Below are 12252 nucleotides of genomic sequence, written 5' to 3' on the forward strand. Positions count from 1 at the left end.
TGACATTTCATATCTGAAAAGGTCAACTTCATAATGTTCTGGAAAAATGGGTTGGCAGAATCATTTAAACCGAAAGTTGTTATTTCAAGATATTGTTATGATTCATATAGTTGTTTTTTAAAATTGTGTGGGTGTTGTTGGCCAAAATGCACAAAAGGTTTTAAAGAAGAAAGCACAGAGTACTCTGTCACTTTGAAAACTACATAAGAGAGTTTCTAATTCAACTGAATGATCAATTCGGAGGCTGTTAAGGGGCATTTGGCTGAACTTTATTGTATTATCTAGAGATGTGTGTCTCTAATATTATGTATTAATGAGGCTAAACTAAATGTAAGAAACACCTCTGTGCACATGACGAAACTCAGCCCCCACAATGATCATAAAGTTGAATCAACAACTCTCTAAGAAACTGGCCGTTAATGATGTGGTAGTACGAGAAGTCTTTTAACTTTGTACTGCTCTTGCACAGACTATGTTTGTGTCCCCATTAACTCGCAATACGTCGACATCTGTTCCCTCACACTCGCTGGTTCTAACTTCTCCAATCTTGCAGCGTCATCTGTTCTTTATTAATTCCAAACAATTATCTCCGACGGGGCACTCCACATATACTCTCTCTTATTAAGGGAAAGTAGGTTTAAAATCAGTCATTTGGATAAATGATTGCTATTTCACAAACAAACAGAATCAATAATTTGAGAGTAAATAGGGCCAGCTAATTACACCATCTTCAATTACCAAACGGCTTGTTCCCCCCCTCTGAAGGCAGCAAAGTATTATTGTATCACGGCATTCAGCTGCCAGAGAGAAAAACAAATTAGGGTGTAAAAGTGGCTTTTGTTGTGTGCCTTTGTGCTCGCTCCTCTGGAGTCTGGCCTGTTTTTGAGCTCGGCATGCGAACGCTGAGAAAACAAATGACTGTAAGACATGCTATGTGCCCTGGACTATGAGGATTTGATTGAGAGAGTGGAGTTTGTGAAAGAGATGAGGAGTGTGAGCTCAGCAGTGTCGGGTTAGAGCTGCAGGTGTATATTACTGTGCAGTATGTGAAAATGAAAACTTTGTTGTTGGTGCAGTGTCAACAGGCACTGACAAGAATCCTGAAGTGGATCTAGACTTAAATATCTCTCTTTCTGCAACAGGTATGCCTGTGGCCGTCACTGTGTCTCCGGACAGGTAACCAGGTGTGTTGTTGCCGCCATGGCCTTGCCTTCCCTGCGGCTGTTTCCTGTCACTGTGGTTACAGTCCTGATGGTGCTGGTGTCGTCTTCAGAGGAACATGAGTGGCTCTTTAACCCAGGTAGGATAAAATGTTTACTTCTTTTTCTTTCTTTCTTTGACAGTTATTTCTCCGACCGTTTCAATGTTTTTCTACCCACAAACTCAGACTTTACCCCTTTCCCTCTCCTCTCTTCCCCCCGTCCATGGGCACAGCTACCGTCCGTCCCGCTGCTTCAACATTCTCCTCACATTCTCAGATCAGTAAGGCTCATTCTCCGTCCGCTATCAACAGGCTATCCTGTGTCCTGTTCCTGTCTGCCAGCCAGTCGAGTGTAATAGGAGAATGAGATGGCAGGCCGGTCCTTCCCTGGCTTGGCAAGACCGCTAATGCACAGGCAGCTCATGAAAGTGTCAGTCAAAATGTCAGGAAGAAAGGGGCACATGAGTTTAGTGAATGTGAGCCAACGAGGTGTAACCAGAGGAGACCGTCTGCAGCGCCGTCAACCTCCTGACTGCACCAGCTAGACTGTAAATGAGAGAAAACGATTGCCTGTTCCTTTAATTACATTTTGATTCTGCAGTCTGTAAATGATTTCTGTGAGGCCAAGGTGACATCTTTTAAATGGCTCATTTTGTCCACTTAGAAAAACCCAAATATTTTCAGTTTAAGATTTTATAAAAAGAGGAAAAACAAGAATTGGATAGATAAATCTGGTGAATTGGGATGAATTGTAATAAACCAGATTCCTTGCGTGTTCTTCGGACACAGTTGACTTTGTATTTGGTACTAAGATACAAATTCTAATCTACCTAAAGATATAATATGTAACAATTCTTCATCGAAATCGTCCAAAAACGTATGTTATATATTTTGTTGACTTGTGTTCTTACATTATCCAAAATGTTTCCAACAGTAATCAAACCCAGAGAAATCCCCAATTTTATTCAACGTAAAGGGACGATTCATTTAGCTAAAAGTTCTGAAAACTTCTGATCTAACGTTAGCAGATTATTTTAGGGTCTTGAAGACGTCATCAATGAATTTATATTTGTGACAAATTATGATTGAATATTTGATATTTTATGACCCAGCTTTCAATAAAAGAACAATAATTGACAGATTTATCAATAAAATACATAATTGTATTTGCAGCCCTATTTGAAATGAATGAATGAATTTGTGAACGAATTGTCTGTTGAACGACCAGCTGATTTATGGAGTGGATCGATGGAAAGGAAACAGTTGGAGAGAGATGATGTGCCTCTCACACGTACAAACAGAAACACCCACACATTTAGTCTTGTAGACAGAAATGAAATGTTGAGTGTGAGGGAGGAAGTTTTTGTAAAAAATTACAAAAGGGTGAAAGCAGAGGACGCAGAGATTGAGGGAGACGGGGAGAGAGAGAGAGGTGAAAAGATTGCAGATGGCCGGGTGTTGACTGGCAGTGTGTGATGGTGATGATGATGATAATGATGTAATGAAATGAGCACCTGTGCGCAGGGCGTGGTTTAAACCGTGTGTATGTGTGAGTCGTGTGTGTATATGTGTGTGTTTGCTGCACCCGTTGGGGTTTTTAGGGTTTGTCATGCAGCCCAACATTCCTGTCCGCTGACTCAATGACAGAAAATGAGTTAGACCCCCACTCCACCCCCGCCTCTTTCTGTCACCCTCGGCCTCAGCGTCCATATCACTGTCGGTAACCCCTTTCCACTTTATCACTACCCAAACCCTCCCTCGGCCTGTCACCCTCCCACCACCACCACCACCTCCTCCTCATGACTGACTTCGGAGCAGATACCTGGGTCACTGGCTAATCCCTGCCTGGGACCATGTTATCAGGATCACTTGATAATGCTGCTGCTGGAGCAGAGTCAGCGCAGATATCTGAGACCTGTCCGTGTTCTTGAATTCGCCCTTCGTTTCTTTCTCTCTTTTGTTCTCCGGCAAATCCCCAGGCAGTGGAAACCAGAAGAGCGACTGTGAGGGATTGCTGGAGTCCTGAGGAGGGGGCTTTGTGTGTGATGGAGCGCTCGTTGGAAAGACAAATGGTCAAAAGAAATGTGAAAAACAAAAGTGTGTAGAGTGGAGAGCAGTGCGTCCCACAGGGCCACCATATAAAATATGAGCACGGACTCTGTGTGCATGTGGGTATTAATGGCCGTCTTTGATGTTGTCGCTCTTGACGGGAATAAAAGGATTTACTGGAGTGATGCAAAACATGGCCATTACGTCTAACATTAACATTTTAGTACAGACGAACCCCGAGAGGTGGTGTAAAAAAACACAACAGCCGACTGGAACTATTTAATGTAGACTTTGGTATTTTCTCTCCCTCCTCTGTGTCTGTGTGGGTTATGAAGCATGAAGTCCGGAAGTTTTCACAGAGATAACATAACAACATTATGCTCCGTGACCAAGGATGGCTGCTGACACTCTAATGGAAATATTAAGTTTCCCCCGGACATGTGCTCCATACGAATCAAAATGTTGCCCTTGTCTTTATCTTCTCTCTCTCTCTCTCTCTCTCTCTCTCTCTCTCTCTCCTCTCCCCTTCCCCCAATTCTTCCCCTGCAGCTCAGTGTCGTTACGCCCTGGGGATGGAGGATGGCACCATCCCAGACTCTGACATCACTGCCTCCAGCGCCTGGTCTGACTCCACTGAGGCCAAACATGGAAGGTAGGGATGTTTGTGTGTGTGCTTCAGAAATGAAGCCAAAGTATCTAAAATACGAACGCTGCCATCTTGCACTGATGACGTCATTTAGAGCCAGAGTCTTCGCAGTAGTGGGGGGAGCCATGCTTTCGAGGTCCTACCGATACATTAATTTGACCAATCCCGAGTCCGTCTTAGCTGTCAATCATGATGTCTCACCTCGTTTTTTTATAACTTCCTAGAATGACAGAAACAATCTTTGGGGAAAAAACTACTTAACATCTACTTTGACTGTTGAGTTTGGTCCTTATCCCATCCACTAACATGGAGAAGGTGGGTTTATGACCTATACTGCAGCCAGCCACCAGGGGCTGACTGAGACGCTTTGGCTTCACTTTTGGGGAATCGTCCATCTTTATATATATATATACAGTCTCTGGGTGAAAAGTGAAACCATAATCAAGTGCTATTTTCTGTGTTCTTACTATATTTGGTTACAGTCTAAAAGTGTTTCATTATTCCAACTCAGTGGCACCTGTAACCACCTCTGCATCACTATAGGAAGATGAAAAGTTAAACCATTAAAAAGTAAATAAAAACAGAAGATTGTCAGCTGGTGGTAAACTGCTCCTCTGTTGTTGTGTTCAGTTACTGTTAAGAACTGCAGACTCCACCGTTTTCTTACAATTATGATGATATTTCACTGAAAGGACAATATCAAAACAGCGTGGCGCACGATTTCCCTGACCATGTTTGGATGTGTGCCGTAAAGTAATAGATTTCAGAATTTATTCTTCCTGTAAGATCATTTTTTATTCTGCCAGTCATTGGTTTGTTGTCGACTGGACACAATACCATGTAATAGATTAAATTAGATGTGATGTTCCCCATGATGGATTAAACAACTCATGTAAGTTTCAAGAGTGTAAATGGTTTTTGACACCATATAGAAATGAAAGGAAACTAAAAGATGGCTGGAACTGTAGAAAGTGCTCATCCCAGCACTGTGGACTGAAGTGTTTGTCCACATGACTGTTTTTAACATGTTGGCACCACAGTAATTTGTCAAAGTCTATTAGATCAGGAAAGAAGATGCAAGTAATTGTATTAGTACCTAACCGAAGTGTGTGTGTGTGTGTGTGTGTGTGTGTGTGTGTGTGTGTGTGTGTGTGTGTGTGTGTGTGTGTGTGTGTGTGTGTGTGTGTGTGTGTGTGTGTGTGTGTGTGTGTGTGTGTGTGTGTGTCCACTGGTCCGATTGGCTGGGTCTCCTGGCTGAGGGTCTATCCATGTGGAAGTGATTATTTCCTCTCGCTCTTTTTAAGATACACCAGGGAGACACTGAGAGAGAAAGAAAGGAAAAACAGAGAGCGCAGCTGACATTGAATTAAAAAAAGAAAGAAAGAAAACAAGTGAGAGGTGGATCGCTGCTGTGGTGCGTTGACAGCTGGAGAGAAATTAATTTGAAAACAGGGTTTGAGGGAGGGTGTTGTGTTTAGGGAGGAATTGAGCGATGCAGAGCTGGTCGGTGTTTTTCAAGTAGGTTAGTCCGGGACAGTGAAATATCAGCATGTTGGTGTGAGGGAGTGGCGAAAAGATGGAGGGAATGAGAAAACTGAGAACAAGGGGAAGAGGAATGAATTGTTGGCTGGTATTTAGTTAGGAAGCGAGAGACAGATGGAGAGAAAAGGCCGAAATGGAGGTACTTGGCAGAGCTGTGTGCTGTAATGTTAATCCTGCTGGCTGGTGCACGCTGGACTGAACCCTGCCCAGCCACATTCCTCCTTTCTCCCTCCTCGTCCTCTTCTCCTGCCACCCTCCATCACGGGACACTGTGCGGAGCTTTGATGTGTTAATATCATCTTGTGGTTTCTGGCAGAGACCGAGCGGGTGATCTCACCCATCAAGTGATGAGCAGAAGTGATTGAAATACTAGTGCCACTGTCGTAGTGACCGAGTTGATGTAGTGATTTGCTCTGGCGGTCGGAGCAGCAGCTTTCATTTTGAGGGAAGCCCCCACAGTGGTCAGAACATGGTTGCGGCCTGGCGTCTGTTCCAAAGCGTCACACACACACACACAGCCAAGTCTGTGGTCTTCATGTGGCCAATATGTGGTGGTAGTATGTATTTTTGTACTCCGGCTGGGTTGAGGAAGGTCACAGTGAGTGAAAGCGTTTTAGCGGTGCGTGTGTGTGGTCGTGTCGGGCCCGAGGAGCTGTGAGTAAAGATCCTGACGTTCTACCCCAGACCTTGTTGTGAGGTTTGAAGAATGTAGTAATTTTCTCTCTGCTCCTTTCTCCTCTTCTCTAATGTGTTCTCTGTATTTTCCATTTGCAGTTTCTCTCCATTACCTACAGTGCATCTTTAGCCATCGCCAGGTTTCGGTGCTTTTCTCTCTTTCAGCCAACATTGCCCCATTTATATGTAAATGTTTGGCTCCTGTAGAGTCCAATATACACTGTGGTAGTGGAGGGAGGGACTTTTACCTCTGCTTGCTGCCAGCGTGTGGGTTTTCATGTAGTCAGTCATGTGTGGGTGTGTTTGTATCTTTGTGTGTGAATATACCGGTGTGCAACTGGGATTTAGTGAACTTGTACAGTTGTGTTTTTTTTTATTAGTTTCTCTTATTTTGTCCTCTAACATTATGAGTCTCTGTCTGTTTCTGTCAGGCTCAGCACAGGGGAAGGGGATGGAGCCTGGTGTCCTGCAGGAGCTGTTTTCCCCGGTGGATCAGAATACCTTCAGGTCAGATACTTACACATATACTCTGCTCTTTTTTTAAATGAGCTGTTTACTTTGCCTGTGGGTGATGCTGGTTGCACAAAGAGATGTTCACCTGTTCATTCAAAGTCCAGTGACGGTTGACTCAGTACACAGAACCCCGAGCTGGAGAATCAGTGATCATCTTGTTTATTTAAAGAAATGTTATACCTTTTTTATTGGACAGGTTTGTTCTCGACCTTTTGCCATTGCAACAGTTTCTGTGTGTTTCGATGATGTATTATCTGTCTCCTGTAGATCGACCTGCACAAACTCCACTTCCTGGCTCTGGTTGGTACCCAGGGTCGTCACGCCGACGGGCACGGCCAGGAGTTTGCTCGCAGTTATCGACTCCGCTACTCTCGAGACGGAGTAAAATGGATGACCTGGAGGGACCGCTGGAGCCAACAAGTGAGTGAGAGTAGAGTTGTTGTTTTGTTTTTTTCGTTTTGCTATTTACAACGGAGCCAGAATCAACTGACTCTTCATGTGTGCACACAAATGAAGGAAAGTGACAGGTTGAATATGATTGAGAGATATGAGGATAGAGAGAAACCGTAATGGTGACTGTGTCTGTTGAGTATATATGTAGCGTTAACCACAAACAGCTGCATTATTCATTTGAATTAAATATATTTATTATTTATTTAGAAGTGGAGAAGTTTGGATTTGTGCCGGCTAAACTTTGTCTCCTAACATTTTGGCTCAGGGCAACAAAATCAGCCTTCACCACCTGAGTTGTCAGCACCATGCAATGAAAACTTTAACCTTGTGCAGATGGAAGATGGAAACACTTCTTGTTATGGTTCAGTTCTGCACTGTGAGCATGGGAGTGTCGACTGCTAACAACCAAAGTTTTAGGAAAGGAGTCTCCTCTTTTCAGTTATTATTGCAGAACATTGCAAATATTTAAAAAACAGCGAGCCAGTGTAAATGTTTGAAAAAAAGGTGGCTCCGACAGTAACTGGCCCTGAAGCTCTCACTCTAAAATCAGGGCGTCCTTCCACCTTTTGTGCATTAAAGACAAGGTTCAGTCGGTTCATTTGATCTCTTCTTAGAGTTAGCAGAATTTGAGGACACGTGCTGAATAAAAAGTCAGAACCTTCAGGCGATTATTCAAGCCTGCAGACATCAGGGGAGACGAGCGATGCGCTCTGTGATCAATATTTGTGTCTCTCGCCTAGGTGGTGTCAGGTAATGAGAACACCTACGATATTGTGCTGAAAGACCTGGGCCCTCCCATCGTGGCCCGCATGGTGCGCTTCTACCCCCTGGCTGACCGCGTTATGAGCGTTTGCCTCCGGGTGGAGCTCTACGGTTGTGTATGGGATGGTGAGTATGCGTCTGTTCCCGCTTGCTTACTTAGCTATTCATCTGGTCTGTATATACTGAGGCATGCCCTCCAGATCTTGATAATTCCGATAAAATTTCATATGTCGAAGATCATCCGAGAGTTACTCCTGTATCAGATGGGAAAGGGGGGGATTTGTATGATGGTAATAATTACGAGTTTTTGCCATGCATCCCCTTGCATCGATTTGAGGTATTGCATCAACTTTATAGCCTCAGAGGGGATTGCACAGATAAAAGAAGCCACACAATGATGAATGTGTTGGTCTCCCTGTTTCCCGAAGCACAACACTGACTAACTGAGTATTTATGACTGGCTCACCTCCTTTCCTGCCCCATCCTCCTCCCTCCAACAGCGTCAGGCTGCCTGTAAATCAGAGCTGTCACAGGGGCTAAGAGCCTCGAGTTGCGGTCTGTGTCTTCAGGGAAGACCGTCTCTAAAATATGCTCTCATGTGGATGCTGAGGCCGTGCACCTCAGTTTATCCACATGCCAGAGATTACGCGGATTCTACAGAATGTCAAGTTTTACGCACGTTCAGCCTCTCGTCTCGTATCAGATCGTATTGCACCAAAGTGTCTTTCCTGTGTTTATTGTTTTACATCCAATATGGACCCGCCTGACCCTCATGCAGGTACACGAGATGCACATCTGAGAGGATAACCACTCAGTCATGTCCAAACAGAGCATACTGCACACACACGTACGCTAAGCATTGTTTATTATGGGTAGCTGAGCGGTGGGCTGTAGTCTACGTTGCTGGCGTCACCTCTGTTCTGAGGAACTGGGTTGATTCGCTGTATGTTTGAGAGCAGAGGCTTAAATTTCACTGTTTAATGTGACTCAGGCTGATCAGCGGACCTCTGTTTGTTTTACTGCTTAAAAAGCAGCTGTAGCCTTTTCCCTGCAGCCGTGATTACTGCTGAATGTTGGCTCAGTCAACATGTGGCTGCTCATGAATAAAATGAAAAGCGTTGCAAATTAAAGGTACGGGTGCAGTGCCCGTTCGTAACATGTCTGGTTGGAATGGGCGGTTTGCTTGGTCTGTTGAGATTCTGGTTGCAGCTTTTCTTTCTGAAACTGTAAAAGTGACCTTCAGAAATTGAGCCGCGGCGAGTAAAGACCTGGTGCTGGACACCGTCCACAGAACCCTGAGGCTGCCACCACCGCTACTGTTCATCTGTTTATTCAAAGTTCAGTGAAGCTCGACTCAGTATGCAGAACCCCGAACTGGAAAATCAGTTTTCGTTTCTTTAATCATCAACCATTGTCGTGAACATGCTGTTGCCGTGATCGGCGTCCCTTACGATGATGAGTCCCAGCCGCCGTCGCCTTAGAACGCTGGTCGTCTGTTTATTCAAAGTTAATTAATATTGAACATATCGTGTCTAAATTGTACCAAATTCCACACTGCTCATCCTGTCGCCTTCAACAATACATGAGCTAAATTTGAGACCGATAAGATGAATGGTTCTCTGGCTATCCAAGCCACAAACAGACAGATATATTCTCTTAAATAGAGAAGTACAAAAACAACTGTTTTATTTCCACACTCACATCACTGATGTTGAATATGTTTTCATCCTTGTGTGACTCAGATGGGTTGAAGGCGTACACGGCTCCAGTGGGTCACCTCATGCACCTTCCTGGCATGTCCGTCTACCTGAATGACTCCACCTACGACGGCAGCACTGAGCAGGGGTAAGATATCCGGCCGCTCCAGGCTTCTTCACCATGGTTTAGCATCTCATTTCCACAGATGCCCATAAACTGCTCCTTGGGATTTTATTTCCATGGAAATGTACAGACATTAAAGTCTTGGCTATAAATTAAAACACAGCTTTGGCAAATGATGATAAAGATTCACAAGATTTACAACCATGTGCCTCGATCAATGGAATTCCTAAAGTTTCTCTTCATCATATTCTAGCTCTGAAGAGCAGTCAGATCCTTTCTTAATCGTTTATTCTGGTGTCCGCCTAATGGAATGGGAATTACATATTTCTTTAAAGTTGCTCTGGGATTTGAGGCCTGTTTCCTGGCTGTAATGTTTTGGCAGCGGGCAAAGGAGAGTGAATGAGGAATTCAGGGGAGGGGTCTCCCCATGCAGACTGTGTGGTTAATGGGGCTGAAATGTTTTGCTAGCAGGTGAGGTAACACTTTTGATGTAATCCAGATGTATTTGTAGCAGATGTTAGTGTGACGGAGAGACTGGGAGTGAGGGGAGCTGTTAGATGATGTTGTTGTGTTGCTTTGTATTTAGTAGAGTGTATTTGTACGTACTGTATGTGAAGAGGAGAAGAGGAAAAGTTGTGTGTGTGTGTGTGTTTGCCAGCTTTTTTGCATGTGTATCTATATAAATATTCTTATTCATGCGTCTTTTCATGCTGATTCATGAATGTCTTTACAAATAGAAAGTGATAAGCAGTGTTTGCAGCGTTGAGAATTATTCCTGCACGGAGCTCCATGTTAACCATTGCAGCGCTCTGTGTGCAGGATGCAGTTCGGAGGCCTTGGCCAACTTTGTGACGGCGTCTTAGGAGGAGATGACTTCATACAAACCAAGGAGCTGAGGGTGTGGCCCGGCTACGACTACCTGGGCTGGAGCCGGGAAGCTCTTGGGCAAGGCAGCGTGGACATCGAGTTCCACTTCGAGAAACCACGCGTCTTCCACAACATGCAGGTAGGGGTGTGTTCGTAGGGTTGGTGTGTGATGGTGCATGTGAGAGGACGTTGTTATCCCACTGGAATCTCAGACGGCACCGAGCTGCCTGTAAATCAGAGATGTCATCGAGGTTCGCGTGTGTCTGTGTCTTCAGGAAAATCCTCTTTCTAAAATCCCCGTCTCATCCCTTATCAGATCTCATGGCAGCTCAGGGTTCAAAATACTCACCAGAGTTATGCAAAACTATCTGATCCTATTGGAATCAAATTTTTCTTTACACTAACTTAAAAGCCATACATAGCACATCTTTCATCTTTCATCTGGGGTCCTCAGTTGTACGTCGTGCATTGCATCTTAAATTAAAAACGTTTTCTGCCTGTATCTAAACGGTCCAACTCAAACCCTCCATCTTCCCCCACGCGTGAACAAGACCCTAAGATACTTAAACTCCTTCTCTTAACTATTAAGATTTTTATTTTTTTTTAATGAGGAAATCATGAAGTTTTTGTCTGGTGTTATAACAAAGAACTATTTGTTGATTTTAATAACACATTGATTAGATTGATTAGGCACCAGTCAAACATGTCTTTGTGGTTTGCATTCTTAGACGTTTCTGCAGCTCCAACCAGTGAGACCTTTTAGAATGAACTCCCACCGCAGAGTTTTAAACGACAATGACTCTGTTAATCTGCCTCCTCACCAGAAAGCAGCACATTGACGCGAATAGCTCCGCAGCCATTTAATTAGTTTTAATGTGCCATTGTTTATCATGGGACAGTGCGTCTGTGCTCAGCTCTCTCTGGGTGCCACTGAGTTGCATCACATTCTGTTTGTGCGTCTCTGTGGTTTTCTGGGTTACTTTATGTAGCGATTGGGGGGATAATGATATGAAGCAACTCAGTTTGAGTTATAACTGTTGTCTCGTTGGATGGGGGTTGGAATGTCGGTTAGGGTGGGATTCACCCTATACATGTGGAGCAGCACCAATCCAGTGTCAAAGGACAAGTCATCTTTTAGAGCCCTGGTTTTGACTGAGATCCAAATTGTCTGTATGTTCTGTCTCTGTGGGTTTTTTTCACATTGTCATTATTGTTCTAGCATTTCTCAGTTACCTTTTCAAATCTTTCCCTGCGGTATTCCAAGTGTTTTTCCTCAGCTTATTCTGTTTTTCCTGCCTTTTCCCCTGTGGTTTTCCCAAACTAACCTCAGCTGACACACACCGTTACTCTGGCTCGGCAGGGCGGATATGTCAGACACACAGGTCAAATAAATAAAGAGTGGGAACCTGAACCTAAATCTGGCACGACTTGTCTCTGCAGGTCAGCGTTCCTTAACCTGCGTCTAATCGCTCTCCCAAAGGGAAATCTGCTCTTTGACCTTTTGTCAGCCACAACCTGCACTTCCTACAGGACGCTCAACAGACGGACTCAGGACTCTGTGATCTGCGTTTGCAAAGATCCAGATCTGTTGTGGGGATAACTGGGAAGTAATGCAGAACTTTTCTGTGCAAGTGCATGCAGAAGAAGAGGCAACTAAAGGAAAAGATCAGAGGGAATCCACAATGTGGGTTAGATTTATGTCGAAACACGTGAAATCTAATGA

General features: G+C 44.2%; 1 protein-coding gene across 4 annotated transcripts in view; it reads left to right on the forward strand.

Moving 5' to 3' along the window:
- Positions 1-12252, forward strand: part of ddr1 (discoidin domain receptor tyrosine kinase 1) — a 39993-nt gene that overhangs the window by 13041 nt on the left and 14700 nt on the right. For 3 of the 4 annotated variants that reach the window (XM_035162600.2, XM_035162603.2, XM_035162602.2), the window contains exons 2-9: positions 1143-1300; positions 1435-1482; positions 3800-3902; positions 6545-6620; positions 6894-7046; positions 7820-7967; positions 9584-9686; positions 10482-10668. In XM_035162600.2, the coding sequence (XP_035018491.2) occupies positions 1201-1300; positions 1435-1482; positions 3800-3902; positions 6545-6620; positions 6894-7046; positions 7820-7967; positions 9584-9686; positions 10482-10668 (918 nt within the window). In that variant the 5' untranslated portion in view covers positions 1143-1200. The remainder of the gene's footprint in view (positions 1-1142; positions 1301-1434; positions 1483-3799; positions 3903-6544; positions 6621-6893; positions 7047-7819; positions 7968-9583; positions 9687-10481; positions 10669-12252) is intronic. The other variant, XM_035162601.2, reaches the window with a different exon arrangement.

This window comes from Hippoglossus stenolepis, chromosome 8 (genome assembly GCF_022539355.2).
Source record: "Hippoglossus stenolepis isolate QCI-W04-F060 chromosome 8, HSTE1.2, whole genome shotgun sequence".
In the NCBI taxonomy this organism is placed as follows: Eukaryota; Metazoa; Chordata; class Actinopteri; order Pleuronectiformes; family Pleuronectidae; genus Hippoglossus; species Hippoglossus stenolepis.